Source organism: Thamnophis elegans, chromosome 4, assembly GCF_009769535.1.
Source record: "Thamnophis elegans isolate rThaEle1 chromosome 4, rThaEle1.pri, whole genome shotgun sequence".
Taxonomy (NCBI): Eukaryota; Metazoa; Chordata; class Lepidosauria; order Squamata; family Colubridae; genus Thamnophis; species Thamnophis elegans.
The window spans coordinates 80092890-80112099 of NC_045544.1; the positions used below are offsets into that span (position 1 = coordinate 80092890).

Consider the following 19210-nt stretch of genomic DNA (forward strand, 5'->3'; position numbering starts at 1 on the left):
CTGTCTATTACATCTCATGACTGAATTAGATAATATGACATTTGCAAGCAAAAACAGAAGCCCCATATCCACTCCCATATTTCCCCATAAAATTAAGTATGACATTTTTTTGTGTTTACTAATTAATAGTGTGCTGTCCCAACAGTATATAGCTAATGTAGGAATTAAGATCGGTCTCCTTTAAGAAACTACCTCATGGGAAATGTAACTACCTTATGGGAAATGTAGGCAGAACTGCCTTGTGGGAAATGTGGTTCCATAACATGTGACCATATCTCTGTTCCCCGATTGGGCAGCGAGGTACTCTGCCCGGGAAAAGTGATTTATTACTGGACACTCCTTGAAGAGTTTTCTGTGTTAATTAAGAATAATGGGCTAAACGCATAGGTTGATGGCAATGAAGAACACAAAATTGATCAAATGGTAGATTTCAATAATTAAAGAGTAAAGGCAAAAAAGCAAAAGACCTATGGGTGAGTTTTCAATTTTCAGCCATAAATCAATATTTGGTATTACATCCTTTTAATTTCTATAAATATTATTTCAAAATTATAACTATGTACATAATTGATGCTAAATTATTTTCTAAATAATAAATCAACAGTGATGTATAGTGCAGCGTAAGAAATTGGCCCTTAATGATGTTTTTAATTTTTTTTAAAAAAATCTAATAAAGTCTTAAATTCTGTTAATTTTAACTATCTCTAGTTTCAAAACTAATTAACTTTTTTTAAATTTCAGTCATATTTTCTTTTTAAATTGCTGATGATCCACTAGCATATAGTTTATGCCAACATTACCTACTATATTATAAACAAGTTATTAACCAGCTCTAGAATATCCTTTATTCTGCTTCAATTTTGCTAAGGAATTTAGTTATATTTCTATCAGGGTTAATGTTTTAAAAACAACAATGCTATAAGATCATTATTTATTATTATGTGAATTAAGATACTTCAGACTGATTTTTACTATGTACTGAATATAATTAACTTTATAAAATGAACTGTATTGTAAATATCCACACAATGACTTTTGCTATTTGTTATCACCTAATCTGATTAAATATAATGAAAAAGATTTTTTCTTAAATCCAAATCATCCTAGAACTCTGAAGCAATCTTCAGGAAAAAAATATCAACTTTTTCCTCCATTTAATTTTTTTTTAAATCTGCATCCTCTGATAAGGCTCTATGTGAAGAATATGAAATGCTTTGAATGTTCAGTTAAACCATATGTCAGGCCTCGCAGCCAGTCCTTTTGGGATCTTTGGCCTGCCACACTACTATCTATTCTACTATGCTGTTTCATTAGTGGGGACTGGGAGGGGGGATAGTAAGGAGTAGAATGTTATGTTGCCAAAACAAAATTCCTTTCTAGAATCCAAGGTCATCCTTTGTCTCTATACCTCTGCACCTGACCAGAACAGGATGGGTGGAACTGCCAGCATAGCAGTGAAAGATTGGACCATGTGATGGACTTGTGGGTGTGGGGGCAAGATCATGAACTTTAACTGGCAGGGTGGGGGGGACAGAAGAAGCTTCAGATTTGGGTTTTCCCAGATGTGCCAACGTGACTATCTTAATACATTGGAACTTTGAGCAATACTTTGCCTTGGACTCTGATTTAATTTTGGATGTTATTTGGAACCCATGACACTATAAAGAAAATATTGCATTACTCAGAACTCCCTATCATCCCTTCATGTACTTAAGGTAACAACAAAGGTGGTATCAAAAAAAACAGAGAGATTGTGTGAGTATATTTGGAGGGGGGGGGGTTAGAGGGGAGAGAATTGAGAGAGTGAATAAATCCAAGCTGTATGTGTGTGTATGTTCTGTCATATATGTTCTGTCCCTCCTTCTCCGCTCGTTAACAGACGACAGGAAAACAACTTAAAAGGAACTCTCTTTATCAGTTCTCGGCTCAGACTGGCTTTGAGCCCAAAATAACATAAATACAGTCTCTGACCAGATAACAGAATACCAAACAAAAAACTCCTAACAACGCAATGCACTTCTCCAAGTGTATCCTTGAATCAGGGTTACAGAAACAAAGCACTTTCCAAGTGTATCTTACATAAACCACGACTGATGATCAATCAATGTTGAACGAACCAAGGAACGTTGACCTCCTGCAACTAGGGCGTGGCCCCATCTGTCCTTTATCCCCAGAATATGCCCTAACGAGCCCCCAGCTGCATAACTAATCTTGCATCCTGAAAAGACTCACAGAAGACTGCTGCTGAGTCACCAACACATATGTATGTATTAGAGAGCTTTTAATTTTTTCCCCTTTTCTACTGTTTTTTAATTTTATCTCTAGTTCTCACTTCAGTAGTTATAAATAGCCAAGTCCTTAAAAATGGAGAAAAAACCCATTCTGAGAATGCTTATGTCACTGTCAGAATTTAATCATACTGCAAGTTATGATATGAAATTGGAGCATACAAAAATTGTTACATTAATATCAAAAGACTGAGAAATGGAAAAAAGGGAAAACATACATCTATGTCCTTTTTTCTACCGAGAGCGTTGCACTCATGTTGTCATGCAATTCCCTCCCAGGGCTGTCTCTTAGTACTGAAGTCATCATGGAGTTTCTGTAGGGGATGTGAGATCTGTTTTTTTCTGACAGAGCAATGATTACCTGCAATAATTAGACTATTTAGTAAGCTCTAATATCTTGCTTTTTGTTTACTTCCGACAGGTCTGCCTATTATTAAAAAATACATTAAACTAAGTATTATGTTTAGGCATAATCACTTCATTGTTTTATAACAAAGTAGACCAAAAAATTAAACTTAATACAAAGAGTATAGGTCTCAAACTGCATTCCCCCTTCCTGTCTATTTCCCTCTCCCCATCTCTGCTCTTTTGGCCTGCCCAGTACTTTGACATCTCTGCCAATTGCATTTTACCAAAATCACATGTGTAACTTTGAAGCGTCACTGAACCATGGTAGTTAAGTGAGAACTACCTATATATATATAAGTACTATTGTTAAATTTCATTATGTGTTATTAAACTGCTCACCAAATAAGAAGGGCTATCAAATAGTACCAATACATTAAAGTATAGTACAGACATTTTGCCACAGAGTAGCTACCTGAGATCCATCGTGTTCCATGTCTAAATCAAAATTCAGTGCAAGAGAACATGAATATTGTAAAACAAAACATGGAGACTGGATCAACTTTACCTGTTCCAAATAATGAAGAGACAGATTGATATATTTGGCCTCTGTCAGTTGCTGGCCTCCCACTCCCAGTCTTCCCAACACGCTCTGAACCAGCCAGGTCCACTAAGTGTAGCTTGGAACGCCGAATGGTTGCTGATCCCGGTTCTTTGCTTGAGATATGAATGGTGAAAATGCAATGTGAACGTGTGGAGTCTTGATTCATTGGAGTCTGTGAGAGAAAGCATTTCCTAAGCCTTACTTTTTAATTCTCAGTCTAAATGTTACTGATCATTTAGAAATAAAACGTGGTTGCGAGTTTAAAACAGATCACAATGATACTTTGAAACTTCTCAGGTCTAACCCAAACATCCCATAATAATTCCATTTACAATGGGCTGTATTGGAGGAAGGCAAAAATGGTCAATTCATCTGTTCCTACTACATACTACTTTATAAAATATAGTAACGAGAGTTCCTTAATTCAAAACAAAAACATTGTAAATTGTGCACCATGACTGCAAATAGTGCACAAATGGCTATAAAAGCAGTCTATGTGCTCAAAATCCAATCACATGACCATTGCGTGAGGGGATGTTGGCAATTAAAAATCAGGTCATAAGTAATTTTGGGGGTGATTATAACTTTGAATGGTCACTTAGTGACCATTAAGTTAACGGCTACCTGAATAGGAGAAGAACAGTGTAGTTATACCAGTTATATGCCACAGATTTGTGTAATATTATGGCACCAAGAGATTCATCTTCAATTCCTTTTCACCACAGCCCTTATACAAAATTTATCTTCTCAATAGCTACATGCAAACTCCATGTTTTAACTGAGTATTTACTTTCTTTTCATTTTTTTTGGACCTTATATGTCCCTTAACATTTGATTATGGCGGCATGCATTCACTCTTTCAATTAAGCCCTCTAATTGGGAGAAATCTTTGCTTGAATAATATGGTATCATCAACAAGCCTGATGACCTACACATCCTCTCTAAAACCATATTTGTGAAAAAAATGTGTAGTGGTTAAAACCCTTATATGCTAAAATGTGCAGAATACATAGATAGTCTACTCATAGATGAAAAGTAGATAAAGAGAAGTATTGCTTTAATCTTTAAATATTTAAAATGTTTACATCATTAAATATATGTGAATGCTGCCAAGAATATTAGCTCTAGGCACTTTCCAAACACAAGTAACTAAACAAATACAACACAGATATGTCCTCCCAAACTGAACAAACGGCAATAAAGCCTTTCACTGAAAAATTTCTTCTGATTAAAACAGGCCCTAAGTTTGCATTAAAAGGAAAAAAAAAATAAGCTGCAAGGTGGCTTTGATTTAATTTCCTAAAAATAAAACTTTCTGAGTTATTTGTCTTCATATTTTGATATTCAATATTTTATTTTGTTGTTAGTTTTATTATTGTTAAAAGATAGTAAAATGCTGATGTTAATGATACTGTCTTTCGTGTTGATAGACTTACACTGTTTTGAATGTACGGTAAAGAGATTAATAACTATACTCTTTGGTTTACATTACCAATTCATTTTTATTGGTTGAATGCCAAACCAATTGGGGTACATTCAATGTGATGGAAGTTTCCGGTGACAACAAATCACTGAGTTGTGATAGCAAGGATAATACATGATCTATAAAGTATGTTTGAATCATATAAAGGTGGGATATACATAAAATAAAAATAAATAAAACAAGGTCATATTCTTGTTATTAAATCTATCAGAATTGTATATGCAGTCTTCTTTCTCTTAAGCTTTCAGAAAAAAAGATTCACAAATGTTGCATTACGTCATGTACCATGTAAAAAATATATTTGACTTCCACCACCATTTCCTATTGTGAGGCCCGAATTTCTTTATTTTATACAGTGTATATATCCTGTGTGGTGTTTCTGGTTACACCTAAAAATATCTTAAATTATCCTAAATTTGCTATTTCTGGAATTTGTACATCAGCCTGAAATTTAATTAGTAAAGCCAACTACAGAAAGGCAAGATTAAAGAAATAAAAATAGAATTCCTTTCTAGGAATAAACAATTCCTTATAAGAAAGGAGTCAATCCTCAGAATTGCCATATTGCAAAGTGATTTGTACAGGGTTGCTTTTATGAATAAATGCAAATATTTTTTGGCCTTTCAACTCCGGCTGGTCCTTGGATGAAACCGATTATCTGGATTCATTCAGTGGATTCAGGCCCTGGCTACAGCACAGAAACTGCTTTGGTCACGCTGACGATGATCTCTGGAGAGCCAGGGATAGGGGCCATGCCTCTATCCTAGTGCTCCTTGACCTCTCAGCGCCCTTCGATACCATCGACCATGGTATCCTTCTGCGACGGTTGCGGGAGGTGGGGGTGGGAGGCACCATCTTCGGTGGTTCGCCTCCTACCTCTCGGACAGGTCGCAGTCGATGTTGGTTGGAGGGCAGAGATCGAACCCTAGGCCCCTCAATTATAGGGTGCTGCAGGGTTCGGTCCTGTCTCCCCTCCTATTTAATATCTACATGAAGCCGTTGGGTGAGATCATACGTCGGCACGGGATAAAATACCACCAATACCCAGACAATACACAGCTGTATCTGTTCGCCCCGTGCCAACTCAGTGAAGCGGTTGAAGTGATGTGCCAGTGCCTGGAGGCTGTTACGGTCTGGATGGGAATGAGCAAGCTGCTCTCAATCCCGACAAGACCGAGTGGCTATTGATGCTCCCTCCCAAAGATGGTCCAGCTATTCCATCTCTCAGCCTGGGGGGTGAAATTATACACCCCTCAGAGGAGAGTTTGCAATTTGGGAGTCCTCCTGGATCCGCAGCTGACTTTAGAACACCATTTGTCGGCTGTGACCAGGGGGACCTTTGCCCAGGTTCGCCTGGTGCACCAACTGCACCCTATCTGGACGGGGAGGCCCTTCGGATAGCCACTCACGTCCTTGTAACCTCAAGACTGGACTACTGTAACACGCTCTACATGGGGCTGCCCTTGAAGAGTATTCGGAGACTTCAGCTTGTCTAGAATGCAGCCGCGCGAGCGATTGTGGGTGCACCTCGGTACACCCACGTTACACCTATCCTCCGCGAGCTGCACTGGCTGCCTATTGGTCTTCGGACTTGCTTCAAGGTGCTAGTCGTTATTTTTAAAGCTCTACATGGTATCGGACCTGGGTACTTGAGAGACCGCCTCCTGCCAATTACCTCCCATAGACCTATTAGATCCCACAGATTAGGCCTCCTCCGAATTTCATCTGCCAGCCAGTGTCGGCTGGCAACTCCCCGGGGGAGGGCCTTCTCTGTGGATGCTCCGGCCCCTCTGGAATGATCTCCCCGTGAGATCCGGACCTCACCACCCTTCCGGCTTTCCGCAAAGCCATTAAGATCTGGCTGTTCCGGCAGGCCTGGGGCCTCTGAATCTCTTAGCCCTACTTAAGGGTATGACTGTTGTTGTTTTTTACTACGTGTTTGTCTTTTTTATTTTTTATTTTGTATCCCCCTTCCCTCTTGATTGTTAGCCGCCTGAGTCTCTCGGGAATAGGGTGGCATGCAAACTGAATAAATCAAATCAATCAATCAATCAATCAATCTTTGCCATTCTAAAGTCTTACAATTTAATAATGAAAAAGTTATTCCCCCTACTGAATAGTAAGATTTCAGATCTTTTAAGAATTCCCACTATTACTAGAAAACCTGCCACAAAGATTTATTTTGGCCAGATTCATGCCAGAGGAAAGACACATAAACTTAGTATTTGTTTCCTCATTACTTAGCTTCATAAAACATTTTTCATCATATACTATTGTTTCATGTCACATTAAAAATGAAGCAGTTTAATGTTCAGATAAATCCCTATCTACTTTGATTTTCAAATTTGTTCAACTGAGATTAAGACCTAAGCATATGTTCATCTATCATATGAACTGTGCTGCAACACATATACATTCAGAGGAAGGCAGTAGCAATGAGTAGGGAACTGACAATTGAGACTTATGAGGAGAAATTTTAAATACTAGAAGAGGTGTTACATTTAGGACTGCCCTGGGGAAAAAAGCCAAGGGAAACATCTGTCCAGCTCCCTTTGGCTAGCTTCAGTTTGGATGAACTGAAATTCAGCACACCACAACTAAGAATGAATCATTATGGAACGACACCACTGAAGCCATTTCCAATAATACATTTCCAGTAGACGTTTCTGAAAGTTACAGGTCTTAGGCTCAATTTCAGTGCCTTTTCCATCACTTAATGGAAGTCCCATATCCTGGTTTCCAAGGGCCAAGTAGGGGAGAGTTGTTCATTAAATTCTCCAAATTCCTGTGTGGGAGAAATCTAGCTGACATGTCTTCCACAAAAACTGCATGATTTCTCTGCCAAAGTACCATTCTTGTCACATATAGATTCTTCTACTATAAAGTACCTGGTTGTGTACAATATCATTTACATTGGATTCACAAATTCAATTAAATGTTTAACATATTTAAATATATTTGAAGCAAAAGCAAAACAATGATACTTTAAGAACAATATTTATAAATTTCACTGAAATTTCTGAATAGATGGCTGGAGAGGAGCACCCAGAATTGATTACAAAACCGGTGATTATTTACACATTTTAAATAAATAAACATATATTTTACTATAAGCTTTTTGGTGATTGCAGAATAAGAGACGTTGAAAATATGCGCACCTCTGCAATCATCCTGTTTGTGTCACCTAAGAAAAGCAGATTCAGAGCTTCTTCTTCATTGGTGCTTGCTGCAAAGAGAGATGTTTCAGTGTGAATGTTCTGATCAGGATCCTCCATTATTGTCACCTTTCTACATGAAAAAAATTAAACAATCATATGGGTTTTAGTTTTTTAATCATAAATTATACTGGAATATTTATTCAAAAGTTTTGCCTAGTAAGTAAATGTCTTATTTCTTGATAATATACAAATGCTTTAAGGTTTACTCTAGCTAGTAACAGCAAGATTTCGCAGTAAATGAAATATATATTACAGAATTGTGTAATCTACTGAGGAAGAAAACTGAGTTGTTCAATATTAAAGATTTAAAACTGTAAACATTCGCAATAAAGATATCAAAACTATAATATTTCTAATATCCTTTATACTATCTTGTCCTATTCCAGATGATCAGGAAGAGAAATCCTTATTTGTTATTATAGTAAACCAAGAAAACAAATTTAAAGAAAATTCTACTTTGCTCACAAAATTGCCTGGAAAAGAATTTATGGGAAAAGGAAGTATAGGCCATATTACTGAACCTAAGTGCATGTTAATTTTAGTGTCTAGGGAAATTCTCAATCATCCAGGTCACGGTTGTCCCAAAGGTGTGTTTTCAAGAGGCAACTGGACTTTCTGGTTTTTCTTTGAAGATGTTAGTTTCTCATTCAAGAAGCTTCTTCAGATGAGAAACAAAATGTCTTCAAAGAGAAGCCAGACAGTTGCCTCTTGAAAAAGCACCTTTGGGATATGATTTCAGTATTAAATAGATAATTGTGAGAATTGTGGTACCTTTTTGGACCTGGAACAGTAAAGGCCACAATTTTTCTAAAAGAAGGTCCTCAGAAAGTTCCATTTCTTACTAGTCCTATAACTTGGCTAATGCAACTGAAGAATGTATCCAGCTCAACTTGGCTAATATTGTTTTATACAAATTCCACTTAGCTTTAAAAGGAATCTACAAATTCCATATACTTAGCCAAATGGAAAACATTCTTTGTTTATAAAGAAAACAAAAGCCTTGCTTCTGCCTCCTCTGTCATTATGAATAAATTAGCAGTACTTTTCACATATCAAGACCCAAATTAGCATTAAAACATATATACATTTTACTTAAAGAAAGGAATCAGAAGATTAGAAATAGATCTGTTTATACAATTGCAATGTGAGAGATAAAATATTAGATAGTACTAATATTTCTAGTTAATTTTTTCTGTTTCTAGGTTGACAAGGAGATCTTTTAAATAACATTTCCACCCAATATAGAGTATGTAACAGTGAAAAAATGTTGTATTTACTGTACTATTCCAATATTCATATTCACACATACACATGTATGCACATGTAATAATATTATATATTAATTCACACAAATATACAAAAGACTAGTAGCCACCTAGATTTGTAGGCCAAATCTTTGCAGGCCAAAATTCTCTCTGCAGAATTTGCAAGCCAAAACTCTCTCTATAAATAGTTACAAAACTGTTGAAGCACTGTCCAATACATAGCTTTGATTAATTTTGTATATTATTTATCTATGAAAAAATCTAGGAAAATTACATTATAGTTTTTAATTATTTATTGTAATTGTATTTCTTTGATTCATTGTGTAGAATAAGACATTTGAAAGAAAAAAAATCAACAATACTGTTTCGCCACAGCAATGTCACAGAAATTTTAATTTGATATAAATTTTAAATTTTAATGTGTTTGATATGCAGACAGGCAGACATACCCAGAGAATTTGGAACGAGGAGAAAGGAAAAAAGATGTGCTGATTTTTAAAATCTGCATTACTTACGGTAAGTCCTTCCAGGTTGGAGGCTTCGTGCCGTGGATCTAGCAGATCATAACCACACTCATTGTAAATTTCTAAGTAAGAAATATGGTGGTATAAACCTTACTGATATCCTGAATTAAAAGGGAAAAAATAAATAATTGTATAAAATCTAGATTTTACTTATATTTATTTTTTTAACTTTAGTACTACACAAACTTGATGTTAGTGTCTCTCCTCTCTATCTAACTAGGTATCTCCACTATATTTCATCAACAAACACCATGCTAAGGAATTTCAGAGTGATAAAACATTAAAATACAATCCATCTTATTGATATGTTAAAATAAATTGGACTGAGTCATCATCAACAACCAACTAATTAGGAATGCCTGGTGGCCTCAGATTCCCTCACTCAATGAAATGGGGAACAACCAGCAGCTTTACCAGAAACAGGTATAATATTGTACATAGGTCAGTTCTGCTAGGGAAGCAGTTCTGCAAGTAATTGGTGTGAAGTTGAAAGTCATAATATTTATACATGCCAAGCCAGCATTTTGAATGCATCTGGAATTGCAGGGCCTGCAGCACCAGTATTATATGCGCTTGGTGACTCATATCTGCCAGTAAGTAGGCTGCCACATTCTGTTCCAACAGCAGTTTCTGAGTGATTTTCAAAGGCAACCCTATGTAGAATGCCTTATTTACAGTAATTTGTATGATTAGTAATGAGGTATAAGTTACTGTTGGGAAGTCCCTGAATTCCAAGTAAGATTGCTGGCCAAATGCTCACCTGGCCAGTCTCTCTATGTGGCAATGACCTTGGGCCACAGAGGGAAGAGCCATTCAGATAAGAAGCAGCTTTGTCTGCAGAAGGAATGTGGGCATGGCATACTTCTTGGGCTGTAGACGATGATGGGGGAGAAATGTATTGCAAGATATTGTTAATGTACCCTCACAATAAACTAAAATTAGTTCATCTGGGCGTGCTTTCTGTCTTGCAAGACTACTCTAGGAGAAATCCAAACACACTGCTCCTTCATAGCAAAGGAGACTCAGATCTTCTGAGCTGTTGTAAAACTCAGGCATTAATTTGTACTACAGTTTTAAATAAATGTCACATAAATTAATATTAATCTAATTTTAATACAAACTGTTGAGCAGGTGGCCATACAAACTGAATGATGCCAGGCTGACTTAAAACTTTAAGCCAGGTTTCTGTGATACAATACCATTCCTGTATAAAAAAAAACACCTTGGAGTCCTTGGTGCTCTCTGAGCTGGGTTGTTTGCTTGTAGACATTTCCTTACCCAACCAAGTAACATTATTAGAGAGTGCTAGTATTATTGTTGTTATCTAGTCAGGTAATGCAATATCTACAAGGACTCTACAAGTAGAGATTCTCTTCTATTAAAATAACAGTTGCAACTTGACAATTTTTAGACCTTTGATTTCCTGTTAAATATATAGAATCTTAAACTTACAGAAATAAATTATTTACATAATTGTATATTTCTGTAAAGAAGTTATTCTTAAATGAAAAGGACAAAATAATGGCCTGTACCTTTTGCAACCTCTGAAATATGTAAGACAGGGTCCGTGGAATTATCCCCCGATCACTGTAACGTTCTGCTCCCCCAGTGATTGTAAAGTCTTGCCACTGCCAGTTTGTCCATAGGCAAATATAGTTCCATTATAACCAGACAGAGCACTGAAATGGAGACAAAATGTGCATATATGTAAATTTGTACATTTTCAATCTGCTGTTAATAATTTATTTGACTTTTATTCCATCTATATTTGTACAATCAAGGTAGCATACATAATGCTTCCTCCTCCTATTTTCGCCAAAATCCCTGTGAGGTGATTTGGCCTAAGTGACAGAACAACTGGCCAAAAGTTGCCTAGAAGCCACATGTTATCCCAATGTCTTGTCTGATACCTTAACCACTACATCAAACTGGCTCTCTTTTTAAAATAAATAATCATTAATTTTTTGTTGCTAAATGTGATATTATATTTTCTTTAGCCAAGCAAACATTCCAAAAAAGTTTACAATTAAATACCAGGCATGCTGAGTACATGTGCACAGTACTTCAGATTCAGTTCTGAAAAATGTGCTTTGGGATATGCAGGGGTCACACAAATGTGGAATCTGCTTGCACCTCGTTAAAGCAACTTAATCTTTTCCAGGATCATGCAGCCTCTGCAGATGGCAAAACAATTAAACTTCAGTCAAAAACTTGCAAACATAATCTACATCCATGATTAGATGCATGCACCAAAATATGCCCTGCCTAATTGTATACCCACAATGACCTCTGATTTCTGGTGTATTTCTGAATTATAATTTCCATTAGGTGGAACAGTAAGGAGTGTTAGAAAATATAGTCCAGTAATATCTGAGAGACCAAAGGTTCTAAAACTCAAAACAGGCCACCTGTAACATGGCATTTATAAAATCCCCAGGTCTTTATATGGAAAATGATAGAATTCTGTGCAAGCAAGACTGTAGCTAGCAAAAGTTCCCTAGTATATATATTTTCAATCATCCGTAAGTGAAGAACATAGGTTTGACAATATAATCAAGGCACAATTATCCTGTTCAGAACTTTGTCCAATTTTATACAGACATTTGTACCAAATTTACTCAGCTCAGAGTTGGCATATGTTATGTATAAGTGGAAAAAAGTAATATTTATGTTTGTATTTCATATGAGAAGAGTTTAAATAGGTCAGTCTTTAAAAAACAAAATCTTCCTTTCTAGGAGAATGGGGCCTTATACAAAATCAGCTTCCAGTCTGGTGCCATGAAAAGGCAAAGGCCTCCAACTCATTTATTTGGAAGCCTAAGCATTTGCCAGATGGCTCAGAGTAATCTACAATAGCAAAATGTCAAAGAAAAACATACAAGATGCCAAAGAAAGTCAGAACCACTCATAACAAAAATACCAGAATTTTCAGACATTTGTTTTCTGCCTGATTACTAGGCAAGGATTGTACCTTAGTTTGGAAGAAAGTTATTGCCTATTTTCAAGCAATGTTGAATGAAATAGTGGCTGGTTATCTTTCGCTTAATCAGAACATGATCTTTGGACTATTGCATTTCATTAATCAAACAGGGGTTTGTTTGTTTTTTACTCCAAGTAGTTTTATCTTTTAGTTATAAGCTCTAAACAATAAGTCAGGGGAAAAATGTTTTCCACATCAGTTGATAAATCTAGTGGGCTATATCGGTTAGCATGACACTTTCTAAATAAATCTGAAGATGAACTGCAGCTAGTTAAAGAGTTATCAGAAATCTGAACAGGCAAATGTGGACATGGACAATTGGAAAGAAGAACAATGGTAGAAGAGGAATAGAGGACACACTGTTTAACTTTCTTGGCATTAGCAACAAAAATTACAGTAAACAACCGGTGAAAAAGAATTAGGCATAGATGGATAGATGGATGGATGGACAGGTGGACAGACGGACGGACTGACTGACTTATATGGTTATTAATATAATATTACCCATTACAGCATCAAAAATAGGTTTTCAACTGCAGAAATGTGCTATAGTCCAATAGAAGCAAAAGCCTTCTGCTTGTAACTACTTACAGTCTTGTCAATTTCAAACACACAGAATGGAGAGTTACTAATCAACCCTAGTTACCTGTCACAAAGCTGGACTTGTTAACATGTGGTTAGCAGCTTTTTGGGAAGTGCTTGTTTATACATCAGGAACAAATGAAACTACAGTACAGTGGTACTCTCTGCATGCTTTCTAGAATCTCAACATCTTTGTTACATTGTGGCAACCAAACATATGTTTTACGCATTTTAAAACAAGTGTGAAATCTCCCTAAACTCTATAACACCGGGATGGTGAACCTATGGCACGCGTGCCATAGGTGGCACACGGAGCCATTAATCAGGGCATGCAAGGCGTTGCCCTGTCAGCTGGCCAGCATACATGTGCACGCTGGCCATCTGAGTTCACCCCTTTTTAAAAGCCATTTTTTGCCCTCCCCAGGCTCCAGAGGCTTTATAGGAGCCTGGGGAGGGCAAAAAGAGCCCCCCGAGGCCCTCCGGAGGCTGCAGGAACTTCCCTGAAGCCTCCAGAGCGCAAAAAAACCAGCCCTCGTAGGTTCGCTCGTAGGGTCCTTTATAGTCCTCCGGAGGCTTCAGGGAAGCCTCCTGAAGGTCCTTGAAGCCTTTGGAGGGCCTCCAGGGGTGCGGGGGAGGCTGTTTTCGCCCTTCCCAGGCTCCTATAAAGCCTCTGGAGCCTGGGGAGGATGAAAAAACATGAAAAAATGGGGTGGGGTCTCGCCTCTCATGCACGCATATGCACTGGGGGGGGTCATGCATTGCATTATGGGTGCGGCACACCCGTGCACGACCCCCCTGTGCTCCCCCCCTTATGGCACGCGAGCCAAAAATGTATTCCCAAAAATTTCCATAAAAATATGTTGGCTGAGAAATTTTGGGAGCCAGTCTCCACATCTTGATGTACCTAACTGGTATCAGACTTCGCTCTAGGCACAAAATAAAAACCAGCTACTAGAAACTCAATTCTACCTTGAGTAAGAACAAAATTTTTCACAGATTCAACATTGTTAGATAAGATTCTTTACTGCTAAAGGGAACAATTACTGTACATAGGCATCAGTATTTTTCATGTAAGCCCAGAGTTTAAATCCTGACTTTTGCCTCCTTCCTCTCTGAGTCAACAGATTTTAGCTATTCCCTTCCCAGCCTTTGGAGTTGTAAACATCTGTTTCATGTTTACATAACAGCTCTGTCTTTCCTCAAAATGACTGATTCCAACTCTAAAACCTTTATAGCTGGAGAAAGCTGGTATTTTAAAAAAAAATGAATGCAATATTTTTGGTATAAGGGCAATCTTCAAATACGTAGATAGGGGGAAATTATTACTTTATTGTTACCCTTCTATTTTCGGACAAGGAGCTTTATGAAAATGGTTTATCTCATAGACCTATTCCAAGGCAAAAAAACCTACTAAACTTCAGGAAAAAAGTTAAAGAATTATGAAAAATGAAGTTGGTGCCAATACGTTATATTAACATTTCTCTACATTTGAAAATACAGTATCAAAACCCTTCCTCCCTTTCTCTTTTCCCAACCTAGAGTTTTTCCACACATAAGAGTACAGCAAGAAATGTTAATTTTTTCAGATACACTGGCTCAATTTGTATTTCATGTTAGAGATTAATTCAGCTTAATTACCTAAATAAACTCATTTCATTTTATAACTTTCCCACATATATCTAAATAACTTAATTACATTTGATTCCTACTGAATCCTTGTAAGAAAAATACCCAATGTTTTTGTATTCACACACAAATCTACCATATTTTCCTACAATAGTACCTTATTTGGATCCAAATGCATTCTCTCTTTCTGTTTATGGTTATGTTTGTTTAAATAATTGCAAGACTATTTTATTTATATAGTATAAAGGATTATTAGTCACTGAAATAAAGATTTGAAAGTTACCAAAGTTAAAGCTGATATACATAAGTTTTCTTTTGAAGGAATATGATGAAATAACTCAGTTGGTTATCACCAATATGCAATGGATGAAGGACAGCATGAAACTGGAAATCTAATAAATATAATCATGTTCTTCTGAGAATAGGAAAGATAGGTTTTTCAACATTCATTTGGTTAAACTGGCAAATTTTCCAATTAATCTCCATCAAAAATGGTTATGAATTAGAAGAAAGAGTGTAGAAAAATAGAAAGTGACAGTCTAGAAACAGGAGCCTATCAACCATATTATTTCTATCCATGCATACAATAGGTTCAATTTCTAATACTATATTGTGAAACCAACAATGTTTTTCTTTTAAAAAGATTAAATTAATGACACATCAGACAAAAAAATAACAAACACCTACAATCCCCCCAGAACCCTTGTTAAAACAAACTGAAATAAACATTTGCAACATTATAGTATTCTATCTTTAAAGTTTATAAGTTTGAGCCTGGGCTATACTAATGACAGAGCTACTAATATGATTTTGCGAAGACTCTAGAGATAAATATTCCTCAATAACATATACCTAATTCACCTGTATAATAAATTCAGAGACTAAACATCTTTAAGTGAAAATCTAATATTCCAAACATGGTTAACTGCTTTGGTCCCAAAGTAGACCCACCAGTAAACATTTGTAGAAATAAGGGAGTACTGATATAAGTGTTTAAAATAATCTACTATTTAAACAGAAATCAAAAGTAATAAAAATAAGAGCCTAGCAACCCCACATGAAGTCACCATTGTAGAAGAGCAACCTTGGGCTGGCTTTCTGTAATTCGAGCAATCTTGGGCTCATTTTGCTATAACTTGGGTGCCATAAAAGCAAGCATGTTATATCTAAAACCAATGAATTATTTTAAGTACATCTTAAACATCTGATACATGTTATTAATTTCAATTGAACTATTTATACTGATTTTAATAATGAAATTATGGGAAAGGAGAAACTTTGCTTTTAATGAATCAGTAATCAAATCTAGAAGTATTTCAAACTTGTACACAGGGAATTTGGAAGCTATGAGCATGCAAATCCTCCATAAAAGAATAGACCAAGTATTAATATTTCCTAAGATTTTTTTCACAACTTTTGATTTTCATTGGCCCATCATAGAACGATTTTTGGATCTGTAATATCATTCTTTCAAAGTAGGTCAGATCAAGAAACATATTACAAGAACTGCTGGAACAATACTGCTGTCAAGTATAACATAGTTTGAAGACCTGCCAGAATTCCCCCCCCACTGCCCCACTGTCCAGAATCAAGGTACGCTTATTTTAATCTCCTTCTCATGGTCCCTCCTTTCCTAGGTGTGAGTTATCTTCTCTTTAATATCTTCCTTCCTTCATCAATATTATCTACAATCCTCTACATACAATGATTTTGGCATGATACTTTCCAATAGTAATGTTATGACAAATTTAAGTTTCCAAGTAAAGAACTCCACTTAAACATATGGAAAAGAACTGCAGTTAAATATTTATTGCCTTTATTTGATTTCTATCCTGCCTTTCATCAAGATTTCAGAGTGGAAATATTGTGGGAAGTCTTCCCCCAAAATAATCCAGTGAGCTTCTGTAGCTGAAGATACACCTTCATTTTACTGTTCAAAATATCTTAACCATTATGCCACGGCTCTATTTGATTTGATTTGAATTGTAGATAAACATTCCCTTAGTTAAGAAGACATGTTACAAATTATTTTGTACTGTTTACTGCTGTGACGTGGCTTGACAGGCGTGGTAGGGGAAGGATACTGTAAAATTTCCATTCCCACCCCAATCCAGGGGAAGGTACTGCAAAATCCCCATTCCCTCTGGATCAGATGGACTCAGGAGGGAGAAAATAGATGGGGGCAGAGCCAGAGGTGGTATTTACCGGTCCCCCGAACTAAAAATTTCTGCTTCCGGTTCTCCAGAACTGGTCAAAACTTGCTGAATACCACCTCTGATAGCAAGTAGTATGGAAAAAGAGGTGCAGTGCTTTCTGTTTTCCTTTAAACAATTTAAATGTGTGAAACATTTAAAAGTGATGGAGGAGAAAGTAAAGTGACATGGGAGATAAAATAGTATTTCCAAACATTTTGTAAATCTGACTTGTCACGCTGTATATAACTTTAATGGAAGGGGCAGCTGCAATTTGTCTCATTTCTGCTTAAATGTTTTTAAAAAATATCTTACAATAAAAATTTGATAAAAGCAGATTTTTGATGCAGATTCATATCTGCAGGTTCATAACTATTTTAATCCAATAGTTCTGACACTTTACTTTGCCAAAATTTAAAAGGAGAAAAGAAAACAAACTTAAAACTTGCTAAAATAAACCCTATAATCATGTAAAGTGGCATTCAAAAAGGCATTATTTTCCTCCTCCACTATGCTTTTAAATAGATTCTACAAACTTCTATGTTAAACCACCTATACTAATAAGAATAAGGATGTGATGCATGTTTATCTGGTATAAAATTTCATCAGTTCACCATGTCAACCAAGAGATATAAAAAGATCAAGAATGATGATTCTTTCCAGTATATCACTGTTCCTCAACACTTGAGCCATAGCCTAGAACTAACATAATGCAGGCAGCTTCTTAGTAGTTCCCAAAGCAAGAATATATTTTATTTCAATTTAGAAACACAAGATTCAGAAACACAAGATCTGTAATACTGTAACTTCTTTTTCTTCTACATTAAAAAAAGACTACATATGCACTGAAGCCATGTGTGCTTTGCTAGGCTCACATGAGATCTGAACCATTATTTTAGGATTATCCCAGTCAGAATATATTTTGAGACAAATCATCAGGCCTAAGTCACAGCCAAATCTACAGTGTGGGAAATCCCAGTTGGAGAAAAAAAAAGAGTATGGAATGACAAGAGATTTAGTAGCAAGCTTTGTTTGCATACCATTGTGTGAGATGGAGCTGGCAAACCAGTCTTTTTCCTTCAAAGAGATTCTGATAAATATAATTATAGACCAAGATACGATTAAGAAACCAGTGCAATCAAACACTGAGAACTAATCTATGGCTATATATTTATAGTATATGTTCAGTGTTTCCACTTTAAGGTGCTATTTTTTTTTTAAAAAAAAAGCTTAGATTACAATTATTCTAGTTGAAATGTGCTATAATAAATGTGTAACCATAAATCTATTTAGAATATTTGAGACAAAGTAATCTAAGTCAGGTTACAAATATATTGTTTTAAATACTGTGTAAGCATAATGTGAAATTAGGTCTTATTTCAGAAAAATTTGCAGTGGAAAACAACAGAAGCATTAAGAGATCTAAAATTGGAAAATTGTCAGTTTGTTCCAATTTTTAACTATTCAGGTAGCATGTATATCAAGAGCCTTTTTTTCAGGCAGCCACTGTGTTGGAAATCTTTTTGTCTGCCAGTTAAATCACCCAGCAACCTATTATACTAGCAAAAAGCACCTACGTATCCAGAATCAACATGCTACAGCTGCACTTAATCGAGCCGCAAAACAAGCTCAAGTGGATGGAAAATGTGATATGCTTCACCGCAGCTGAATGGCTGGGACAATGAACAAAGAATAATGGGAAATAACTGTTCTTTGTGGGAGAAGACAACAAAGAATGACACATTTTCTCCTACACAAGCATGCATAGTAAAAGCAAAAAAATTCATGTATTATCTGAATATCCAAATATATGCTCCAACAGATATGAAATCTCCTTTGAATCTTCACATACAGTTTGATTGACATTCATAAATGGTTTGCTTTTGCCTTTATTCTGTGAAACACCCCCCCCCCCCAATTTTGCCTAGCTTGGTGTACTTCCCATTTAGGTTCTAAGCAAACCATTGTAATTTTCAAGCCTAGGTCAGCCAAGTGCTGCCACCTGCTGACACTCAATAGTTTGACAATGGGCCATGAGTTGATGTGTACTCTTAGTGACCACCTATAAACTTCTTCTCCAGGATGGTCTGTACCCAATATGCC

The 19210-nt window shown here is 36.2% G+C and overlaps 1 protein-coding gene and 1 long non-coding RNA gene across 2 annotated transcripts in view; one reads left to right on the top strand and one right to left on the bottom strand.

Moving 5' to 3' along the window:
• Positions 1-19210, bottom strand: part of KIF6 (kinesin family member 6) — a 125947-nt gene that overhangs the window by 93009 nt on the left and 13728 nt on the right. Inside the window, 9 exon segments of the mRNA XM_032216948.1 lie at positions 2503-2649; positions 3202-3267; positions 3269-3409; positions 7879-8004; positions 8551-8553; positions 9719-9807; positions 9810-9828; positions 11260-11348; positions 11351-11406. Coding sequence (XP_032072839.1) covers positions 2503-2649; positions 3202-3267; positions 3269-3409; positions 7879-8004; positions 8551-8553; positions 9719-9807; positions 9810-9828; positions 11260-11348; positions 11351-11406 — 736 coding nt within the window.
• LOC116508362 lies at positions 319-10844 on the top strand. The gene is made up of 3 exons (XR_004255312.1): positions 319-473; positions 9639-9719; positions 9948-10844. It is a non-coding gene; the product is annotated as an uncharacterized LOC116508362 (long non-coding RNA).